General features: G+C 41.3%; 2 protein-coding genes across 2 annotated transcripts; both read right to left on the reverse strand.

Moving 5' to 3' along the window:
- Positions 1-2,284: 2,284 nt before the first annotated feature.
- On the reverse strand, positions 2,285-11,431 carry ap5s1 (adaptor related protein complex 5 subunit sigma 1). The gene is made up of 3 exons (XM_076107354.1): positions 11,185-11,431; positions 4,285-4,576; positions 2,285-3,367 (listed from the first exon to the last, which is right to left on the reverse strand). The coding sequence occupies exons 1-3, from the start codon at positions 11,364-11,366 to the stop codon at positions 3,239-3,241; spliced, it is 603 nt and encodes a 200-aa protein (XP_075963469.1). The 5' UTR covers positions 11,367-11,431; the 3' UTR covers positions 2,285-3,238.
- A 5,303-nt stretch (positions 11,432-16,734) lies between these two features.
- Positions 16,735-24,037, reverse strand: cdc25b (cell division cycle 25B). The gene is made up of 15 exons (XM_076107386.1): positions 23,503-24,037; positions 23,261-23,343; positions 22,758-22,809; positions 21,209-21,250; positions 21,048-21,081; positions 20,571-20,708; positions 20,105-20,224; positions 19,891-20,028; positions 19,653-19,730; positions 19,372-19,563; positions 18,971-19,075; positions 18,824-18,886; positions 18,629-18,727; positions 18,179-18,424; positions 16,735-17,880 (listed from the first exon to the last, which is right to left on the reverse strand). Exons 1-15 carry the CDS (start codon positions 23,715-23,717, stop codon positions 17,740-17,742), a joined length of 1,746 nt encoding a protein of 581 aa, XP_075963501.1. The 5' UTR covers positions 23,718-24,037; the 3' UTR covers positions 16,735-17,739.
- Between the last annotated feature and the right edge of the window lie 364 nt (positions 24,038-24,401).

Genomic DNA, 24,401 nt, shown 5'->3' on the forward strand with positions numbered 1-24,401 from the left:
TCTGTTCGTTTGTGCACTTTGTTTTAGATTTCACTTTATTTTATATTTCATCTTTATTTTATATTTCATTTATTTTATATCTTACTTTATTTTATATCTCTTGTAAATTTTAATGTTTCTACTTGCACTGATTGTTGTTGATTGTTAAATGTTTGCACCTCCCGTCACGCCAAATTCCTTGTATGTTCAACATACATGGCAATAAACGGTTCTGATTCTGATTCTGATTTGCATACATCAAAGAACCATTCTGATGGCTCTTTGAGGCACCTTTTGTGGTTCTTTGAAGTTCATTGAAGGTTTTTTAAAGAACCTTGGTCTGAAAGGTTCTTTGTGGAACCAGAAGCGGTTCTTCTATGGCATCACTCTATAGAACGATGTTGGGATCCAGATGGCACCGTTATCTTTCTCTCTGTACAGACCCGGTGTAGACGTGGACAGACCTCACAATCACAGAGAAAACAGACACACAAACAGACACACAATCTGCAGCGGACGCCGTCATTTTAATCTCCACTTGACATTTACTTGTGCATTTTATCAAACAGCTGGTTGTAGGCAGAGATCAGCTTCCTATGTCTGTGCATCACTAATTAGTGGTAATTTGCACACATGAAAACAATCTCAGCGCCGCTTGTTTGATGTCTCGCAGCTCATTTTTAAATTGTTTCCGAGCAGCCGCAGCATTCCTGATTGTGTTGCCTGCTGGGTTTGTGCTCTGGTGTCACTTTTTGTCTCTCATCATCAGACTGAAGCTCTCATCATGACCGGTTACACACTGCCCCCTAGTGGGGGCGTCCCGGCCTGTCAGTCCCGATCCGCAGTCTGTTGTGAAGGTTGAATAAAGTGATGCTCATGAAACCAAATAACTGGATGTGCTGAGCTAAAAAGGGCCAATTTTAGAAAAATAAATACTATATTTTAAGAGTTAATAAGTACTGATGAACTACTTGGAGGTGACAAGTCATCAAAGAGTTAAAGAGCTAATTTGAGTCAGCTGTTCCAAAAATCAAAGATCCATTTATCCAGACAAATAAAAAATCTACTTTGAATAATAATTTGTGTGTATATATATATATATATATATATATATATATATACACACACATACACACTGTATATATACACACGTAGCAAAGAGCATTGGGCAGTGTTGCCAGGTTGGGCTGGTTTCCTCCGATTGGGATACTTTCGATTAAGTTGGGTCAGGAAACAAAGTAGATGAATTTTGGGCTGCTTTTGTCAACATTAACAGTAAAACCAAACAAGCTGTCACTTCACGGTTACAAACACAGATACAAGATTCAGTTCACCTTGTTGTGTCCACTCACTCATATCGCAATTTGTGTATTTGGTTTTCTGACACTCTTGACAGCCTATTTATCTCACATTTTATCTTTCTTTATTTGAAGCAGATATGAAGCTATGTATGCTGATGTGTTTTCTATTGCGTATGTAATGGTTTTACAGTTTACAGATTTCTGGCAGGGTTATGATTTTCTTATTGAATTGTGGGTTTGGGCTGGAAACGGAATATGATCTGGCAACCCCGGCCGCTTGCACATGGGGCGACCCGACCCCTCTTCCAGGTGAGCTACCATGTCACAAAATCATCTTGTGTGTCTACACAAGGTGAGAAGCTTTTCACTTTGAGGGTTGTGGACTGATTTGGTATTTTGGTATTTTCCAAATCCTGCTCAGAAAGAATCGTCCTTTTTGGAAAGAACCAACTAATAAACAAGAAATAAATGTGTGTGTGTATTTTGAACCCTGAACCCTCCATCCACATGAGTGATTGATCTGCTGCCATAAGAACACCTCTCCCCTGAAGGCGCAGGTGGACTCAGAGTCTACAGGTGGATGCTGTGGTGGAGGTGAGGATGATGAAATGCCCCCCCCCCCAATAAGAGAAATGCACTGGACAGATCTGGCAGTGGACCCGATCTGACTAAATGAAGTAGAGACATGGGGAAGTACACATCCCATTTATATTGGAAACTTAATTCCATATTTATTGCCTCCACACGGCTGACGGGATGAGCGTCGCCCTCTGCTGGTCTTACATTAGAACTGCTGCTGTTCAGTTTGCAGGTGGTTTTTTATCCATCCGACGCTGAGCTTGTGTTTTTCCTTTTATTCCCCGTGAGACGCACACAACCTCTAAATCTTTCTCTTGTGTGTTCTATCATATTTAATGTGTGATCCCCGGGGCCTCGTCTTTTTGGAAAGCGCACCGCGTGTCCTTGATTGCAGAGTACACAAGTTTCAAAGAATACGCCTTGGGTGGTGCTAAAAATGAGTTTTTTGATTTATTTTTTTTTAATACAGAAAAAAAGGAGAAGATCAAAGCAGTTGATGTTGGCATCCAGACACAGTTTTAGTCTCTGGGTTTGGATTTTGGCTGCCAGCAGAAAAAAAGACAAGCTGGTAGTTTTTATGAGGCCTGGAGGATGAGCAGTCGAGTCTGTGTTCAACGGGGGGGCCACAGTCGAACAGATGTTCACACGGTACAGGATGTGTCTGGATGTTTGTGTGGTACTTCCTCATATCCTGTTGTATTCTGTATTTTGCATGCCAACATCTCTACATGTCCTTCATTTTGAGTTTAATATTTCATGTCCTGCCTTCTTCATTGTCCTCAATGTCTCAACAACGATGATATTTCTGGTTCAAAGTGACATTAAAAAGGTCTGGCTTTGATCTTTCTTTGCTGTTTGTTGCTAAGCAGTGAATCATAATTTGCATTGCACAGAAACAAACGGCGGTTTCCTCCCACTCTTCAGGAACAAAGAGGTGCATTTAGAAGTCACAGTGAGGCAGTAACGCACTCTCACATTCATTTAGATTCCCAGAATGATCAAAAAATAAGGGAAAACAATAGGTGATGTCTGGTTCCTGAAGGCCACACGATGACATTTAAAGTACGGTGAATCAGATAAATCTCCGTCTTTGATGTTGACGAGTAGGTCTTAACTGGCACATTCTCCTTTCCACTCTTCAATTTGACAAACAGGATTTGAACTGAGGCCTCCCACACAGTAAACAGTCAACAGTGAGCTGCAAGTGGCTGAGGGAGATATTTACCACTCGATGTGTTTGCCACCTCGTGCAATCGGGAACCAGCAGCTTCTTCTGCCGCCGCAGAACAATGTCACCAGCGGTGAACAGCAGCCAGCCAGTTTCTCCGGTAACAGACAGCAGTCACAGCGAGCAGTAGCTGAGCTCAAACAGCTCTGCTTCACTTGGCCACGTACGCCGCCACCTCCTTCTCCAGACTCTGGGCGAAGCGGTGGTTGAGGAAGAGGAGCTGCCCGTGAGGAAGCAGGCGGCTGAGCAGAGCATCCACGCGGTTGCTCCTCAGCAGGACCTGCAGGGAAAGCGTTGCAGACTCGTTTTTAACGATCAGATGATGAAAGAAACATTACTGTTGCCTGTGTTTTTGTAACTGCTGTTTGCTGAGCGTATCGCTGAGCAACACTCCACACGGCGACAGTTCTGTGGAGAGAACACTCTGCTACAAAAAGGTTTCATTTGAATAGAATATCATTAAAGCTGCACCTGTAAAATACACCATCCAGTCCATGTTACTCAAACAGGAGTAAAGAGTTCATTTTAGTCGGGGACTACTTTCAACAGCGGATTGATACACAGAGCTAAACTCCGACAGAGGGGCGAACACAGCCAGACTCTGCTAAGTGTTGAATAGATCGTGGCTTCTCATGGGGCCATTTTAATGTGTCAGCAAGTCAAAGGCTGCCTGAAGATCTCAACAACAAGGCTGAAGATGCTGTCTAAGTTCTGAGATAATAGCATTTCTCAGCCAATCCTCTGTTGCCACACTGCTTCAAAGTGCTGCACATCGAACAACCTTCCCGATCCCCAGTTGGATCTGAGAAACCTTTAGTCCATTTGTGAAAACTGAAAAATAGTGATTTTCACAGTTTTTTCTCCCGCAGCGCTTCTGCCTAATGGTTGGATTCCATTAAAAAAGAAAAATGTTTGTAAAACACAAAGCTAGTTATTTTTATATATCTAAATGTGCTCAAGAATGAACAAAAATGACAAATTAAAAACGCATCATTTCAATGACTACTTACATTTGAATATCACAATGCCAGTAAGGACACATCATCAGTGAGAGGCAAAGCGTTGGCTGGCTAACGTTCCCTTGTGAGACACAAACATGCGCCAGAAAAAGCTCTAAAGCATCTACTGAGGAACCCTGAAAAAAGGGTTCCTCAGTGTGCAACACACACTGGTTTCCCGTGTCTGCGTGGTGCTCACCTCGCTGCCCTGCCCCAGCATGTGCAGAGTTTCCAGGCAGTGTCGGGTCAGGTTGTGCAGGGTCCCCTCGGCCAGCAGGAGGTTCTCGTGGGGCTCGCAGACCAGCGTGAAGCCCAGACTCTGGACGCCCAGCCACAGAGCGCTCATCTCCTCAGAGAAGGGGTCTCCAGCTCTCAGACGCACCACCCCGCCGTCGGCCTCCTGCAGGGCGAGCGCCTCCTCGCCGGGCTCCGTCTCCACCAGCAGCCGACCCGAAGCCTCCCGGGACAGAGAGACGGCGCTCCAGACCTGCCTGAGTCGCAGAGGATCGGAAATATAGAAACAGGCAGTTAACCAGAATTCTGAATCATCTTAGTCATAATTAAGATTAGAATATATGTATCCTGTTGTTGTGGCATGTTTGTATCATTTTCTGTGTATTTAGAGTTAAAAATAAAGACAAATTCACATCTAAAATCATTAGAACATAACCTTATGTGACATCACATTATGTCTGAAAATATATTTGTTGTTGTTTTTTAAACCAAAGGTATTTGATTCAGAATGATATGAAATAACAAAAAACTAGAAAATACTATATTTGAGAACTTGTCAGCCACACTGGATACAGATTCCCTGCCCAGCTGCCTACTTTAGATCTCACACAGTGCAGAAATGTATCATTAATAACTCAAGTATACATTAATAACTTAGTACAACGGAGGTCTTTTACAGTCAGTCTTTCCCAGTGCACAGAGAGGGAGCGGTTCCTCTGACAGCAGTAATCAGTAGTTACAGGCTGTCATGTGGGAGAGCAGAAAACTACACACACACACACACACACACATACTGTGACATAAATCCTCTTTTGCTGAAAACAAATTAGGCGAATGCTAAAAAAAAGATTGACAGCCTCCACCGGCTTTCTCTGATGCTTTTGACACTGTGTGCAATCAGGGAATCAGCAGGAAGCAGAGAGGAAGTGGGTGCAGTACAGTGGAAAACAGGAGGAGGGCGCTGTAGGCATTGAACTAGAGCTCGTATCCTACACCACTGCTTTTATTTATTCTGTTCAGACAAAGCTAGTTAGAACAGTTATGTATTCCCTGACTTCTGTCGTGTTGGTCCCCAGGTGAAGCAGTCTATTGGTGCATCAGTCCAGCTGCACTGGAGAGTGATGCAGAGGGCAGAATGTTACTCTGCATCATGTACTAAAGTACTGCTCTTAAACTATGTATCATGTACTAAAGTACTGCTCTTAAACTATGCATCATGTACTAAAGTACTGCTCTTAAACTATGTATCATGTACTAAAGTACTGCTCTTAAACTATGCATCATGTACTAAAGTACTGCTCTTAAACTATGCATCATGTACTAAAGTACTGCTCTTAAACTATGCATCATGTACTAAAGTACTGCTCTTAAACTATGCATCATGTACTAAAGTACTGCTCTTAAACTATGTATCATGTACTAAAGTACTGCTCTTAAACTATGTATCATGTACTAAAGTACTGCTCTTAAACTATGCATCATGTACTAAAGTACTGCTCTTAAACTATGCATCATGTACTAAAGTACTGCTCTTAAACTATGCATCATGTACTAAAGTACTGCTCTTAAACTATGCATCATGTACTAAAGTACTGCTCTTAAACTATGCATCATGTACTAAAGTACTGCTCTTATGCATCATGTACTAAAGTACTGCTCTTAAACTATGCATCATGTACTAAAGTACTGCTCTTAAACTATACATCATGTACTAAAGTGCTGCTCTTAAACTATGCATCATGTACTAAAGTACTGCTCTTAAACTATGTATCATGTACTAAAGTACTGCTCTTAAACTATGTATCATGTACTAAAGTACTGCTCTTAAACTATGCATCATGTACTAAAGTACTGCTCTTAAACTATGTATCATGTACTAAAGTACTGCTCTTAAACTATGCATCATGTACTAAAGTACTGCTCTTAAACTATGCATCATGTACTAAAGTACTGCTCTTAAACTATGTATCATGTACTAAAGTACTGCTCTTAAACTATACATCATGTACTAAAGTGCTGCTCTTAAACTATGCATCATGTACTAAAGTACTGCTCTTAAACTATGTATCATGTACTAAAGTACTGCTCTTAAACTATGTATCATGTACTAAAGTACTGCTCTTAAACTATGCATCATGTACTAAAGTACTGCTCTTAAACTATGCATCATGTACTAAAGTACTGCTCTTAAACTATGCATCATGTACTAAAGTACTGCTCTTAAACTATGCATCATGTACTAAAGTACTGCTCTTAAACTATGCATCATGTACTAAAGTACTGCTCTTAAACTATGTATCATGTACTAAAGTACTGCTCTTAAACTATGCATCATGTACTAAAGTACTGCTCTTAAACTATGCATCATGGACTAAAGTACTGCTCTTAAACTATGCATCATGTACTAAAGTACTGCTCTTAAACTATACATCATGTACTAAAGTGCTGCTCTTAAACTATGCATCATGTACTAAAGTACTGCTCTTAAACTATGTATCATGTACTAAAGTACTGCTCTTAAACTATGTATCATGTACTAAAGTACTGCTCTTAAACTATGCATCATGTACTAAAGTACTGCTCTTAAACTATGTATCATGTACTAAAGTACTGCTCTTAAACTATGCATCATGTACTAAAGTACTGCTCTTAAACTATGTATCATGTACTAAAGTACTGCTCTTAAACTATGCATCATGTACTAAAGTACTGCTCTTAAACTATGCATCATGTACTAAAGTACTGCTCTTAAACTATGCATCATGTACTAAAGTACTGCTCTTAAACTATGCATCATGTACTAAAGTACTGCTCTTAAACTATGCATCATGTACTAAAGTACTGCTCTTAAACTATGTATCATGTACTAAAGTACTGCTCTTAAACTATGCATCATGTACTAAAGTACTGCTCTTAAACTATGTATCATGTACTAAAGTACCATCATGTACTAAAGTACTGCTCTTAAACTATGCATCATGTACTAAAGTACTGCTCTTAAACTATGCATCATGTACAAAAGTACTGCTCTTAAACTATGTATCATGTACTAAAGTACTGCTCTTAAACTATGCATCATGTACTAAAGTACTGCTCTTAAACTATGTATCATGTACTAAAGTACTGCTCTTAAACTATGCATCATGTACTAAAGTACTGCTCTTAAACTATGCATCATGTACTAAAGTACTGCTCTTAAACTATGCATCATGTACTAAAGTACTGCTCTTAAACTATGCATCATGTACTAAAGTACTGCTCTTATGCATCATGTACTAAAGTACTGCTCTTAAACTATGCATCATGTACTAAAGTACTGCTCTTAAACTATGTATCATGTACTAAAGTGCTGCTCTTATGCATCATGTACTAAAGTACTGCTCTTAAACTATGTATCATGTACTAAAGTACTGCTCTTATGCATCATGTACTAAAGTACTGCTCTTAAACTATGTATCATGTACTAAAGTACTGCTCTTAAACTATGCATCATGTACTAAAGTACTGCTCTTAAACTATGCATCATGTACTAAAGTGCTGCTCTTAAACTATGCATCATGTACTAAAGTACTGCTCTTAAACTATGCATCATGTACTAAAGTACTGCTCTTAAACTATGTATCATGTACTAAAGTACTGCTCTTAAACTATGTATCATGTACTAAAGTACTGCTCTTAAACTATGCATCATGTACTAAAGTACTGCTCTTAAACTATGTATCATGTACTAAAGTACTGCTCTTAAACTATGCATCATGTACTAAAGTACTGCTCTTAAACTATGTATCATGTACTAAAGTACTGCTCTGAAACTATGCATCATGTACTAAAGTACTGCTCTTAAACTATGCATCATGTACTAAAGTACTGCTCTTAAACTATGTATCATGTACTAAAGTACTGCTCTTAAACTATGCATCATGTACTAAAGTACTGCTCTTAAACTATGCATCATGTACTAAAGTACTGCTCTTAAACTATGCATCATGTACTAAAGTACTGCTCTTAAACTATGCATCATGTACTAAAGTACTGCTCTTAAACTATGTATCATGTACTAAAGTACTGCTCTTAAACTATGCATCATGTACTAAAGTACTGCTCTTAAACTATGCATCATGTACTAAAGTACTGCTCTTAAACTATGCATCATGTACTAAAGTACTGCTCTTAAACTATGTATCATGTACTAAAGTACTGCTCTTAAACTATGCATCATGTACTAAAGTACTGCTCTTAAACTATGCATCATGTACTAAAGTACTGCTCTTAAACTATACATCATGTACTAAAGTGCTGCTCTTAAACTATGCATCATGTACTAAAGTACTGCTCTTAAACTATGTATCATGTACTAAAGTACTGCTCTTAAACTATGCATCATGTACTAAAGTACTGCTCTTAAACTATGCATCATGTACTAAAGTACTGCTCTTAAACTATGCATCATGTACTAAAGTACTGCTCTTAAACTATGCATCATGTACTAAAGTACTGCTCTTAAACTATGCATCATGTACTAAAGTACTGCTCTTAAACTATACATCATGTACTAAAGTACTGCTCTTAAACTATGTATCATGTACTAAAGTACTGCTCTTAAACTATGCATCATGTACTAAAGTACTGCTCTTAAACTATGCATCATGTACTAAAGTACTGCTCTTAAACTATGCATCATGTACTAAAGTACTGCTCTTAAACTATGCATCATGTACTAAAGTACTGCTCTTAAACTATGTATCATGTACTAAAGTACTGCTCTTAAACTATGTATCATGTACTAAAGTACTGCTCTTAAACTATGCATCATGTACTAAAGTACTGCTCTTAAACTATGCATCATGTACTAAAGTACTGCTCTTAAACTATACATCATGTACTAAAGTACTGCTCTTAAACTATGCATCATGTACTAAAGTACTGCTCTTAAACTATGTATCATGTACTAAAGTACTGCTCTTAAACTATGTATCATGTACTAAAGTACTGCTCTTAAACTATGCATCATGTACTAAAGTACTGCTCTTAAACTATGCATCATGTACTAAAGTACTGCTCTTAAACTATGCATCATGTACTAAAGTACTGCTCTTAAACTATGCATCATGTACTAAAGTACTGCTCTTAAACTATACATCATGTACTAAAGTACTGCTCTTAAACTATGCATCATGTACTAAAGTACTGCTCTTAAACTATGTATCATGTACTAAAGTACTGCTCTTAAACTATGCATCATGTACTAAAGTACTGCTCTTAAACTATGCATCATGTACTAAAGTACTGCTCTTAAACTATGCATCATGTACTAAAGTACTGCTCTTAAACTATGCATCATGTACTAAAGTACTGCTCTTAAACTATGCATCATGTACTAAAGTACTGCTCTTAAACTATGCATCATGTACTAAAGTACTGCTCTTAAACTATGTATCATGTACTAAAGTACTGCTCTTAAACTATGCATCATGTACTAAAGTACTGCTCTTAAACTATGTATCATGTACTAAAGTACTGCTCTTAAACTATGCATCATGTACTAAAGTACTGCTCTTAAACTATGTATCATGTACTAAAGTACTGCTCTTAAACTATGTATCATGTACTAAAGTACTGCTCTTAAACTATGTATCATGTACTAAAGTACTGCTCTTAAACTATGCATCATGTACTAAAGTACTGCTCTTAAACTATGCATCATGTACTAAAGTACTGCTCTTAAACTATGTATCATGTACTAAAGTACTGCTCTTAAACTATGCATCATGTACTAAAGTACTGCTCTTAAACTATGTATCATGTACTAAAGTACCATCATGTACTAAAGTACTGCTCTTAAACTATGCATCATGTACTAAAGTACTGCTCTTAAACTATGTATCATGTACTAAAGTACTGCTCTTAAACTATGCATCATGTACTAAAGTACTGCTCTTAAACTATGCATCATGTACTAAAGTACTGCTCTTAAACTATGCATCATGTACTAAAGTACTGCTCTTAAACTATGCATCATGTACTAAAGTACTGCTCTTAAACTATGCATCATGTACTAAAGTACTGCTCTTAAACTATGCATCATGTACTAAAGTACTGCTCTTAAACTATGCATCATGTACTAAAGTACTGCTCTTAAACTATGCATCATGTACTAAAGTACTGCTCTTAAACTATGCATCATGTACTAAAGTACTGCTCTTAAACTATACATCATGTACTAAAGTACTGCTCTTAAACTATGCATCATGTACTAAAGTACTGCTCTTAAACTATGCATCATGTACTAAAGTACTGCTCTTAAACTATGCATCATGTACTAAAGTACTGCTCTTAAACTATGCATCATGTACTAAAGTACTGCTCTTAAACGATGCATCATGTACTAAAGTACTGCTCTTAAACTATACATCATGTACTAAAGTACTGCTCTTAAACTATGTATCATGTACTAAAGTACTGCTCTTAAACTATGCATCATGTACTAAAGTACTGCTCTTAAACTATGCATCATGTACTAAAGTACTGCTCTTAAACTATGCATCATGTACTAAAGTACTGCTCTTAAACTATGTATCATGTACTAAAGTACTGCTCTTAAACTATGCATCATGTACTAAAGTACTGCTCTTAAACTATGCATCATGTACTAAAGTACTGCTCTTAAACTATGCATCATGTACTAAAGTACTGCTCTTAAACTATGCATCATGTACTAAAGTACTGCTCTTAAACTATGCATCATGTACTAAAGTACTGCTCTTAAGGTTCCTCAAAATTGTCAAAAGTCAATCAATTTGGAGATACATGTTTTTCAATTGACAGGAAAAGTATGAAACAGTGTAATTTATTAAGGACGACTCACCGAGCCACCACTGAGGTCTTCTCCTTCTGCAGAAGCCGTCTCTCCTCCGGGCTGAGCCCTCGGTCCTGGTCGGACAGGATCCCCTCATCTGGACCGAAGACCCGAGAGTAAAGAACCCGACTCTCTCCGGCACCAAGAGCACCGACCGGACAGACGCTATGGATCAGGAAACAACGAACCATGTTGTCACGTGTGGACAATTACGTCTCACGAGCAGTGTTTACTAATGTTGCTACTGATTCCTCACTTCCGCGTTAGTCAGCTGACCGCTCTTGGTAATAGTTGCTACGCGTTGTTTGAACCACCAGATGGCGCTCGCATTATACATTACATTATATTATATTATATTAAATTATATTACTATGTTATATTATATTATATTACATTACATTACATTACATTACTATGTTATATTATATTATATTATATTACATTACATTACTATGTTATATTACATTACATTACATTACATTACTATGTTATATTATATTATATTACATTACATTACTATGTTATATTATATTACATTACATTACATTACATTACATTACTATGTTATATTATATTATATTATATTATATTACATTACATTACATTACGTTATATTATATTATATTCAAACCAAGACTAACAAATGTAGGGAGAAGCAACATCTTAAGTAATATTAAGGAAAATAGGACCTCTACAAGATGTTTAGGAAGGTGAAGACAGGATATAAGGCACAAAACATAAAGATATTCAATATATTATCATAGAATACCAGAAAAAAATGCATTTGTGAAGCTGGAACCAGTGAATTCTTTTTTCTTGACAAATGTACAACAAGGATAAATTAATCTGATCAGATCAGATCGACCTCAATTGAATTAGAAATAACCGAAAGACTGAAACTGATAAGAATTTGAGAAAGCGTGTCGTTGTGTAGATGTGGATTAAAACAGGAGGAGGAGGCTGCTGAGAGGTTGAGTGAGAGATCAGACCAGAGATTGTTTTGGGGGTCTCAGAAGACAAACAGAGGCAGCTGTTAATCCAACAGCTGCTGCTGGTCACGCTTCTTTACTCCGACAGGCCCTGCTCAGTGTGTGTGTGTGTGTGTGTGTGTGTGTGTGTGTGTGTGTGTGTGTGTGTGTGTGTAGGGGGGTAGAAAAGAAAAAAGACATTCACTCTACCGTCCTGTTAACCTCCTCACCCTCTGCCCATCAGCTGCTGAGACTGAGACACGCTGTAACAAGACCTGAGGATGCGATGGTTCTTGTTGTTTGTGGGATTTCATTTTGTTAGGGATTAAAATCTTTCTTTATCTGACATTCTGCTCTGCTTTTTGTCATTTTCTTTACAGCTGTAAGACGAGAGCAGCAGCACATAAGTGCATACGGTTTAATGGCTTTAGGGATAGCGATGTCTGTCTGTCCACCACTGTGGTCACTGAAATATCTCAGAGATGAATGGGCAAATTGCCATCAAATTAAAGACATTCATGGTCCCCAGCAGATGAACCTGAATTACCTCCTCTGACTTTTAATCTAGTGCCTCGAGCAGAGTCCTCAGCATTGCCTTGAATTTACTGATCTCCTGGAGGGCCATTAGAGCTTCTTCCAGACTAATGAATGCTTAAATTGAACCTCCAAGGAGTCAAGTTTATTAACTTAAAATGAATGTTGTCTGATTAGAAGATTTCAATTTAGCAGTGAAATACTGTACCTCCAAATCTACTAGATGGATTTGCATGAATTTGGTAACAACACCTGACTTTTTCTCCATCTTACATCTTTTGGATGGATTGCCATGAAACTGGGGACAGACATTTAGCCTCGTCTTGAATTAGGGGATGGTCAGTTGTTGTTTTTTCAGCACTAACGAAGATTAAGTTATATTTAACTCGGGGAGTCTTGTTGGTACTGCCGCAGGGACGACCGAAAAGCTCGACCAGCCGGACAAGTTCTGTCTGATGCTTGATAATTGTAATGAAATACAGTTTGCGTAACATGTTAAAATGCTATAAAAAGTTTATTGCTAGAACGTAGACGTGTGTAGTTGTCAAATTTGTCACAAAAATGAACACCAGAATCCCCTTCTGTATAAGCTACTATCACTTTGAGCTTTGTATCATGTTCATTAATGCGTCTTAATCTAGTCAAAAGACTAATTTTAAGAGAGTAGTTCGACATTTTCTCATGACTGTACATTTAATATGAAGCTCCAGCCAGCAGACAGTTAGCTTAGCTTAGCATAAAGACTGCAAACAGGGGGAAACAGCTAGCCTGGCTCTGTTCAGATTTTACCTTCAGACAAGGCCAAGCTAGCTGTTTTCCCCCTGATTCCAGTCTTCATTCTAAGCTAAGCTACCTGCTGACCGTAGCTTCATATTAACCGTACATTGCCTACTTTAGATTAAGGTTGGGTTTGATGTCCAAGCCTTCACTTAATGTTCAGTCTAGCTTTGTGAAGCTCTTCATCTGAAAAGGTGTGGACAAGAACTATTTCTGCAACTCCCACGCTGTGTGTTATAATTAACCCAGAGCACTTTGCAGGTGAGTAAATGAGCAGGATCTCTGGAGGTAATGATCAGCCACAATCAGTGTGAAAATGCAAAGTGAAGCCAGATTTCCAGAAGGTCAGATGTTCACTGCAGCAACGGTATACAGGGGATCAGATGTTCAAAAAGCAGGGAGCATGGAGGATGTGCAGCCGTGAACACCACAACAGTGTTTTTTAACTCTGAGTCACAGCTCCCTCTGATGAAACAAACCAGCTGAACGAGAACAACAACAGGATGTGGGCGAAGGGGAGGACCAATGACAGCGAGGCCCACGAGTTTGAAATAAAGGAAGCTAAAGACTACAATATCTTTCTCAGCAGGGGAAATGAAAACATCCTGAACTTATGGTGAAATCATCTCAGCCTGCAGAGGATGTGCAGAGAGCAGAAACACCAGCAAGAGCAGAAACAAAGGCTCTTCATCCTCGATAACATTCAAAAAGAAAGTTCACTTCCAAAAAACAAACAACCCCCCCGCCCTTCCTTTTGAAACAACAGGGTTACGCCCTGTGTTTCACCGCCCTCGCCAGGTTGTTTGGGCTTGTTTCACAGGCCGGTGTGTCCATTTACTGTCAGTGTCAACGGGTCAAAGCAGACGAGGGTTTAAAGGTGACACCCAGGCTGGAGCTTTGTGTGAGGACACCTTTGATTGAGCCCTGCAGGAGCCCGGGGTGGGGGTATGAAACAGGACAGGCCTGGGGAAGAGAGGTGGACGTTTTTAGGGTAACTCTGCCGGGGGTTGTTGCTGTAATGACGGATGGACAGATGGATTTGTATTTCTCTACAGGGAGAACAGGCCCCCAATGCTAAACATGATGCTAATCCCCATCTACACCAGATACCAACCCTTCATGCTAGTGACTCATCACAGGTCGTACGTAGAGGTAAAAAGCTACGAGTCAAAACATGCAGCAGGAATGGCTCAACATTTGGGGAAGATTAAGTTTAGATCAACAGGTAGAAACCCTTCTCATTCCTGTATGGGAGCCATGAACCAGCAGTCGCTTAGCTTAGTTTAGCTTAGCTTAGGGAATGGAAACAGGTAAACAGTTAGCATGGCTCTGTCCAAAGGCAACAAAATCAGCATCTCTAATTAACACGTTTAATCCTAAGAAAATCATTCCCGTCTTGAAGCTGATTGTAACTTTATACGAGATTTGCATCAATCTTCTCGTCCAACTCTCGGCTAGAAAGCAAATAAGTTTATTTCCTGAAATGACGAACTGTTCCTTTAACTTGAAGCATTTTTTGAGAACTTTATGAGAATAATGACCTTTAACCACAGCAAGTCACAACACCTAATATCCAAAACAATCTTTTAATATGAAGATTTTAAAGTTATTGACAAAGTATACATAAAACAAGCAAGTCAGAAACAGCACACATTAACAGTCTTGTATTTCTTTGTGGAGCCTCCAGCTCCTAATTGGATGGGTCCAGCTGTACAACCGTTCCTCCTTCGACAGACCTGCCACGGACTCTACATTTTAAAACCTGTTGAAGCGGAGGCTCCAGCGAGTGTTGCATTATGTGGGCCTCGTGTGAAGGTGCGAGGCCCCTTAAACATCAGCAACTGGCCATTAGTGGTCTTGCTCAGACAAAGGTTGCTGCTTGATTTGAATGGAGAAGGCTCATTGACAAACATGTTAAGATCACAGAGATCCATCCCATCTTACTATCCTGCCAACACTTACCTCCAGGGTTTAGGAAGGAGTTAAAGCGTTTTCAGTTTAATCGCGCAACACAACCAACAGTTACTTGTGTCAGCTACAAACTGTTTTCTATAAATTAGTCTTTAGATCTGTGAAATAAAGGCTGGCCCTCCCTCTCCCAAACCCACATGGCCGATAGGAAACTGCCTGATTTCAAACTGGTAGAGTGCCAGAAGGGAGGGAGTGGTGCTTTTACAACCCTCCGTCCGATCGGTCACGTGTTTACAGCAGGAGGTGGTGGCTCTGACTTTTGTCTCCCCTCTTCTGTCGGGGGAACGGCTGGCTGCCAGGCGCCGTCCCCACAAAGCCTCCCTCTGCATACAGGAATGTGGATATGTATGCACGGGCACGTGCTGCAGCAGAGAGGCCACTCCCAGGGCCGGCTAGAGGGAGGATTTGAAAAAACAGGAACTGCTGTGTGTGTGTGCAGGAAAAACGTGTGTCCTCGTCCTGCAGAGGAGAAGACCAAACAATCCGGCAGATGTGCCATTCTTAGAGTTAAAAAGTGGAAAGTCTAGTTTACGTTGACAAACCTGCTAACAGGATTACAGCCTTGAATCAAACCCAGAGGGGCATTAAATCCAGATCATGGACCGATATGTAAAGCTGGGCTACAAGTAACAAGACAACTTTCTGTTGATCATTTAAAAAGGCCTGCTTCACTGTTCCCAGCATAACAATCAATAAACCGTTTATTCAAGTGAGCGGCACATTAAGATGTCGGTCATTAATCAGCTGCTGCCAGGCAGGTGTCGTGTTGCACGATGTAAATCTAAAGCAATCGTTAACAATTGCATTGCAGCATTTTAGCAAGAAGCCGGCAAGCTACAGACATTTTGTTCCATTGCGGGAAAATGTGAGTGTGATGTACGGAGATCAAGTTGTGTACTTGTGACAGAGTAACTGTAGCTCACTATGCAGCAAGCACAGCCCTGGTTTACTCTGCAGTTATCCAACTAACCCCATACACTCTTAACCCGGCTATATTGAGAGATGCGTCTGTAGCACACATATCAAAAGCTTGGTACATTTGCCTCGTTTACTTATTCTTTGATAAAGTGTCAACGTCTAAATATTTTTTTAATTTGTGTGGGCTGCTCGACACTAAACATTTGATGAATTAAAGTAAGCTTTCACACAAAAACATGTTTCAATTCCTGAAGTAAGGTAGCGAATAAAATAACATTCAAGTATCTGTATGGAAACATTGCATCTTCGTGTCACAAGTGTATTAAATGACTGTCACAGCACGAAAAACTAATTTCTGACAATTCAAAATAAAGATCCTGCACATCACATCTGAACACACAGGCTTTTTATTTCAGCAGCTCCCCCACGAGCCTGCACCAAAATATTCAAACCACCCCATTCGTTATAAACCGACATCGTTAGCTCTGCAGAGGGGAAGACACGTCGTCTCTGAAAATAAAATAAAAATAGGAATCAAAGCAAAACAAAAAGATGAAAACTCCTCTCACACTTGCTGACCTGCAGCATCAGAAACGTCTCACTGCAAAGGTAACAGGAAGTACGCTTTAGCATCTTCTGAGTGAGAAACAAAAAAAAAAAAAAAAGAAAGTTTTGTGTATTGCAACGGATCAGAAAACAAAAAGCTCTGCATTCATTTTAGACTGTACAAGTTGTCATTAAAATAGCTAATTTGCATTTTGGGATGCCTAGAGAAAGGCTTAGTTTCAACAGATTAATATCTAAATGGGGTAAACAATTCATAAAAATATATAAAAGCATCATCCAAAAAAAAAAAAAATAAAAATAAAAAAAAATAAAATAAAATAAAATAAAAAAGCACCTCACCATCTCAAGGTATTTAAATTAAGTGCTTAGATTAAAGGTGGGACATGACACATGCAACATAAAAAAACAGAAATATCCAGTGAGGAGCCTGAAAGACGAGCTTCAGACTGGCAGTGTGGTTTGTATTATTGCAATCTGGCAGTGAGTCGTGCTGCAAACACCTGCACAAGATGAGAACGGTTAGACAGGCAGCAGGTCCAAGTGGTTTTAAAAATGATCACATTGCTTCTCAATTAAATCTGGTCACTGCACCTCAGCAACCACTTCAGGTCAAGCGTTCATTCTTTCCCCTCTTTAAATTTGCATAAATAACTAACTTTGCTAAAGTTAAATGAAACGTTTAGGGACTTTATAAAATCTTCTGATGGCGCAGTTCCAAAAGGTATTTCCTCGTTGGTGGGGCGAGGCCTCGGGCTCTGACAGGAGTTCGGGGAGAGGGGGGGGGGGGGTCAGTGTGTTTTAGAGGCAGTTAGGGAGGACGAGGAGGCGCTCAGAGCTTCTTCAGTCGGCTGTACATGTCTCTCTTGCTGCGCTCCCCGGCCCAGGTGCGACTCTTGAGGCGAAACGTCCTCAGGTCCTCCTTGAAGTCCTCGTGGTGCATGGGCCGGTAGGACTGAGGTTCACATTGTGACTGTGGAAGAGAAGGAGACGCGTTCAAAGCACTGACGAGGGTTTCACTCAAACCAACACTACGCGGGAGAATTGCTCGCTAAATGTTTGAGGAAAGGTGGCTCGAGGCCACGAAATAACCACGTTACATGTGACTAAATCATCTCAAATAAAAAACATGCAAAGAAGAAGCTAGCAAGTGGACCTTGACGTGAGCTAATTTTATTAAAAATACCAACAGAGTTTAACGGCTTCTATTGAAGCTCGAGTGGCAGACAAAGTATCTGTCGGCTCACAGAGGAACCTGAAGCCAAACTGACCTGGAAGTGAGGGAAGAAGTCTTTGTATCCGCCCTTGAGGATGTAGAGCTCGGGGTAGTGGAGGTTGGGATACTCGTTGGCGGCGCGGTCTCGCTCCCTGACGAACCGGCACATTCGAGGGCCGCGCTCCGACGAGAACTCGCAGTGGAAGATGACGACGACTCGTTTGTCCGGGCAGGACGGGACGATGGGCGTTTTGAGGAGGAAGTCCTCCACCTGGTCCTCCTGGTGCAGGTTCAGGGCACCCTGAGACCAGAGACGAACACAACCACTTTATTCATAGAAGTACAGTCAACTGAATACAGACAATCCTCCATTATTTAAAAAACAAATACGTTCAAACTGAAATATTGTATTGCTGTCACTGACTTGTCGTGTAAATGCTTTTATAAAAAAAAAAAAAAAAAAAAAAAAAAAAAAAAAAAAACTATGTTGGAGATTCTCTCTCACCTTGATGTGTCCCCCATCAAACTCGTAGGGGTAGCGGCAGTCCATGACAATAACTTGCTCAACGAGATGATTAAACTGGCTGGACAGAGCTGCCACCATCTGAAAAACACAATCAAAATGTTTAATATTTGTCAAGAAGGCACGCCGACCAAACACTCAATATCTGTTAGGTTAGCGCCGAGTGCCTCCACTCACCGTGTCCGGGGTGATGTACTTGAGGTCTTGATGTTTGCCGTCCACTGTGGGGAGTACGAAAGGCTGAAAGAGAAAAAAGGAAATTGGATGAGAAGAGTAATGTCACAGTTGAGTTACTAGTGTGAGAAACAGCAGTGACGTCCTCACCTTGGTGAAATCTCCTATCAGCTCGTTAGAACCGTCCTCGCCGTCCAGCAGCTTCTCGATGTCTGTCTGGCAGAAGGACTTGGACCTCTGGAGCAGAGAGCAACCCTGGAAGGAAAGGGAACGATTTAAGGAGGCAGTCGAGGAGAAAAATTAGGAAATTTGAGATCGTCTGCAAAGCCAGCGACAACAGCCAGCCCTGATCGATACTGGATATTGGGCTCCAGTAACCAACACTAATGTTTACAGGCGAGATGAACTAACGAACAGGCAAAGGAGGGTGATACTTAAATGAAGGCCCCGCTTCCTGTTACCATTAAGTCAACAGTAGACTCATTAAACTATTGACACCACGTGGTATAAACACCAATCCCTCACTACAGCGGGCAGCGAGGAGGACTCACCAGTCTTGGGGATTCAGGGTTCTGTTCCACGGTGGTGACCTGTGTTCCTGCCACGCTGCGTCGCCTCTTCACCCGGACCGGTGTGTTTTCGTCTCCGGAGCAGTCGGGACGCTTGGCGCAGAGACGGGGCGGGAGCGGACTGGGCATGGAGGGGGAGCGAAACAGGCTGCGTGGCCGGCAGCGAATCACGGGCTGAGGGAGACAAAAACAAACTCAATCAATAACCCACACGTCCTCTGTGAGCTTAATAAACATTTCAGCTTCTAGAGTCACAAACTTACAGAGTCTTCTCCTGAACTGTCGGTCACCAGCGGGGCAGTGAGCAGGCTGGCCATTCCCATCGGCATCCCACAGTTGTTCTGCAGGCGACGAGGAAACAAAGAGTGAGTGACCCGTGAAATAAAAGTGTGATGTTCTGAATTCTCCAGAGGAAAGCAGTGATTCAGACAATCTGAACAGAAACCCATTTGGCCGACACATAATTTCCATTGATGTTCAGCGCGAGTGACCGGGCCTCACCTCCATGTTGTCATCCAGAACGTCCAGGAAGCCGTCGTCCTCGTCGTCGTTCAGAGAGGACGTGGGGGAGGAACGCCTCAGGAACATGGGGCTGGAGTCAAAGAAGTCCAGCTGCTGGATCGGCGGGGGCGACAAAAACTGGAACGACAGAAAAGACGCGTTAGTCTTTCCAGAAGCAGGTGTTTGAACGCTCGTTCATCACAAGCTGAAGTACCATGAGGGCCGGAGCGGAGCTGGGGCGGCGGGCGAGCGCGTCCCTGGCCTGACTGCTGTTGAAGGAGCGCACGCGACACCGCGACACCGGCTTGGTTGGTTTCTTGAATTCAAAGCCCTCCTGAGAAAAAGAAAGAAAAGTGTTTTAAAAGAGTGAACTCATGCTCAACCTTTAAGGTGCGTTTTCACAGCAGATCAAACCCGTTAACAGCGGAGAGGCTCCCGACACACATCAGCTGTACGCACCATCAACAACAAGCTGCGTTTGGGTTCATCTCCTTTTAAACACCAGACATTGAAATCAATATCGCTCTAATAACTTCTAAGTGGTAGAATAGAATCCAAAGATTGGCCAAACCTTTAAGACAAATAATGCAATGACTTCGTCATGGCAACAAATCAGTTCTCTGAGCATTACACGAGTTCTACGGTTGCGACCGTATCTATGAAGCGTCTGTGTCACGGACCTTCGGCACGTTTTCCTTGTTGTCGCGTTGAGAGGAGGAGGAGGCCGCCATTTGGGAGGGTTGTTGTCCGAATATTCCATAGCGGTGGGAATCTGTTTCCTGTCCTTTCAGAGACGGACTGTAACTCTGGAGCTGGAGCTGAGAGGAGGGGGGGGGGAGATTACATTACATTATGAGGGATCCAAGTCAGCAGACGCCCAGCAACTGTAAACAAGCGGTCCTGCAGCAGGTTCACACTGGACTCTTTAAATATGTAAATCTGCCCTCAACACAAATTCCCAACTGGCTTTTAAGCCTCACAATAAAACAAACATCCAGCTGTGATTCTTTTAAAACTCCCTGTGTGATTTATGAAAACTCCTCTGGAGGAACATTTTGACACGAGGATATTAGTGCTTTATTAACGGCCAAATCAACAGCATCAGCCAAAGTTTTGACTAATTAAAAAAAAAAAAAAAACATGACAAATGTCCTTACTGGCAATGAGTTGATTCTTCTAATTGGCATCCTCCTGTAATTGGTAGAGGACAGAGGAAGCACTGTGGTGAATACAAACTGTTCTAGTTCTACTGTTCAAATAATGAGGCAATAAAAACACCCGTTAATGATTTCAGGTTATTGACCATAAAGCAACTTACTCGTTGACAACTCTGCTCGACTGTTGAATGGCCTTTTCAAATCTGCAACAGAAAACAAACGGTTCAGAATTAGTTGAAAAGGTCAGTAATATAAAACAGATTAAAACTAATATAGTACAAGAAAGAAAAACAAGGCTGCAACCAACGATGAGTTGATTAATCATTCGTTCTAAAATAGCTTCACGATCTCTCAGAGCTCAATTTAATGCCTTCAAAACGCTGGAGTCAAAATTGTTGACAATAACTTTTCTGCCAAAGATCTTTATAATAAAACCTGCGGAGGAAAGAGGCAGACAGGCCTTCATTGGCGGTCGAAGAACACCGTGTGCCATTAAACTCCAGAGATAAAAGAATCTGAAGCTCTTTTGGGGAAGCGAGAGGAACGGTTGGACTAGAGGAAGTTGGTTGAATGCAAAGAGGCAAGAGGTGGTCTTTGCACTGGAGTAATGCCCACCTGTATGCTAAATGAGCGGAGAGCTCGGTGTGAGTGGGGGAGAAGTGATGCAGGGATCAGCTAATCTACCATATGCCTGCTGGAGCCAACGCCGCCAACCCATTTTCTGCAAGAGCCTTTTGTTTGTGGAGGAGCGAGCGTGTCCCATTCAATGCAGACCAGGAGAAGGGAGGGCAGTTGTTCTCCGGGGTGCCCTCATTTCTAAGGCCGGGACGGAGAAGAAACTGCAGCCCCCCTATTCATATTGATATAACAGTGCATAGGAAGAGTGTGCCAAAACCCAGAGGGGGTGCGCTATCATTAAACCCAAGCGTCCTCCCCCAACCTGGAAAACCTCCTAGCAACCGAGCCGGAGGTGAATGAGGTCTTGAGGACCAAATGCTGCTGTAAAGGAAGTCTCACATCAGACAGCGGCAGATGTCTGCAGAGACTCACCCAGCGCAGAGTTTAGAGGAAGGGGCCACCCAAGATTAGCAGACCGAGGGTACGCTGACAAACATGGTCAAGATAACAAGGTGGACCTGCATGTTCCCAGCTAATGTAAAGCTTGTTGCCCGATCATTGCAATACATGTCTGTTAACTCACTATTGTCAAAGGAGGTAACACAACAGTGATTGAGCCTACGGTTCACTGATGAAAGCAGTGCAATATTTATTATTTATACATTTTCAAAATCACCAACTGGGCGTCTGTGGTGACATTCCTGGAGAAAGACGTATTATGGTTTGTCTCTATTGTGTACACACAAACTAATTGAACTATGCACACGATTATGAAAACGTGAAGCTCGCGCATCAACAAAAAGCACAAACGCATAGTTTTCACTCAAATAGAAATCCTACCATTTCCCAGGACTTAAATCTGAAGGATTGCCACTTTAAGGAAAGTTAAGATCACATGTCTTTATCAGTTAATCTTCTTAGTAAAAAAAATAATGAGTGAAGCCATCCTCTTTAAGCTAACGGTAGAAACAATAATCCTACAGATGAGAAGTAGTGCTTGGCTCAGGGTGGAGGCGGTGTGTGGGTAAGCAGAGCGGCACAGCTCACGGGCCGATTGATTAGAACAGACATGACGCGGACAGTGCAACTTACGTGTCATCCATTTCAACAGCATCCATGGGGCTGGGGAGGTCCATGCCGAGGCCTGGAGGAAGAGATGTGTGTCACAGGTCAACATAAGCATCAGGTGGTAAAGTGGCACCAACGGCCAGATGAATACCGATGGATTAACGCTGCATACTCAGTATAATGGCAACGTAACCGCAAGCTTGGATTTGATTTTACACTTAAGACCCGGTGACGTATCAGTGCTACAATTATTCCAAATGATATTAATATATTTAATTAATCATGTTAGACAAAGAAAAATAGCAAATCCTCCTAATTGAGAAGTTGGGAACAAGGTCATGCTTTTAATTTTGCTTGAAAAATTAACTGAATAGTTACAACTTAATTTTTAGTACTAAAAAACAAGCATTGAGCGTAATCACAGGACGAGACTATGACAGGAGGTGCAATAGATTTACATTTGGCCCTTGGGCATCAGCTCTAACAGCATCAATTAGCACAGGCAATAGATAGTTAGGAGGACTCACCAGCATCAGATGACACATCAGAAGCAAAGGAGGGAACCTTCTCAAGGGGTGCATGCTTTCTCCTTTTCGGGGTATCACACAGGCTGTGTGGGGAAAAGAATGAACATCAGTGATGTGGACATTAACTCAGACTGTGCATGCTAGGAATACATTAAGGTTCATCCAGGGCTTGAACAAAAACAAAATCAGCTGTAGATGAAATACACAGGAAGAAATAATATGTAAAAATTAAATAACATTACCTTCCGAGTCCAGCTAAGTTGTTCATGTCCAGAGCCAAATTGGTGACAGGAGACAGCACAGTGGCCGGTCCAGGGGAGAACAGGTCCCTGCAGTGCATGTTCTTTGTGCTCAACTCGGGCAGGCAGAGCGAGGAAAGCCCGGGGATCCCGTCGGGCCTGCTCTTCAAAACGGTCTTAACAGGACTGGTGCAGACAAAAACATCATCCGACTCCATCTTAAGCGGTCCAATTTGTTTTAAATCCAGCAGACGGTATCGCTCTGCCGAAGATTTAGTTTGAATTTCGGGTCTGGAGAGGAACAAATTAGCAAAAGACGGTCCAAATGTCAAGCTAACCCGGAAGCTAACCAGTTAGCTAGCAACAACTTAAGAAAACATTTCCAAACATAGGATCCCAAACACCGGCTGGAAGTGACTCGGTGGTGAAATTTTGATTCGGTCCTGCAAACGACTAAAGCCACATAGCTGCTGCTGATGTTGTGTGTGTGTGTGTGTGTGTGTGTCAGAGGGCTGCAGCACAGCGAACTCCCTCTCTGACAGCCCCCTGGTTTCTGAGAAAAAGCAGAGTGCAGCACCCCCGTTTTTATGTTCAAAATAGAAGCTCCGGAGCGGCAATCCCTCAGCCAATCAGCACTGTTGTTACATTCAGCGGGCCAATCGGAGCGCGGAACGACTCTCCGCTGTTGTCCTCTTACCGGATGAGGGAGAGGAAGGAGGACGTGACACAAGCCTTTACAATTTTCATTTTTCTTCTCAGATATCTTTTGTTCTCGACTCTCAACTGTGGGCTCCATGTCTTTTGATCAATGGATCCATCAAATTAGAATATACATGTATATATTACTGATTAATATACCTGCTTTTTGGACATTAAATCAATTTTAATTTAGTAAATGTTCA

The sequence above is a fragment of the Anarhichas minor genome, unplaced genomic scaffold, assembly GCF_050575085.1.
Source record: "Anarhichas minor isolate MPS153535 unplaced genomic scaffold, ASM5057508v1 ptg000038l, whole genome shotgun sequence".
Lineage (NCBI taxonomy): Eukaryota > Metazoa > Chordata > Actinopteri > Perciformes > Anarhichadidae > Anarhichas > Anarhichas minor.

Bases quoted from the DNA above. Each gene is read 5' to 3' on its own strand.
- ap5s1 (XM_076107354.1), bottom strand. From the start codon at position 11,366: ATGGTTCGTTGTTTCCTGATCCATAGCGTCTGTCCGGTCGGTGCTCTT. The intron at 4,577-11,184 runs GTGAGTCGTCCT...TCTGCGACTCAG, and splicing joins AAGACCTCAGTGGTGGCTCG to GCAGGTCTGGAGCGCCGTCT. The intron at 3,368-4,284 runs GTGAGCACCACG...CTTTCCCTGCAG, and splicing joins TGCTGGGGCAGGGCAGCGAG to GTCCTGCTGAGGAGCAACCG.
- cdc25b (XM_076107386.1), bottom strand. From the start codon at position 23,717: ATGGAGTCGGATGATGTTTTTGTCTGCACCAGTCCTGTTAAGACCGTT. The intron at 21,251-22,757 runs GTAAGTTGCACT...TTTCTGTTGCAG, and splicing joins GCTGTTGAAATGGATGACAC to ATTTGAAAAGGCCATTCAAC. The intron at 20,709-21,047 runs GTAAGGACATTT...CCCTCCTCTCAG, and splicing joins GAAGAATCAACTCATTGCCA to CTCCAGCTCCAGAGTTACAG.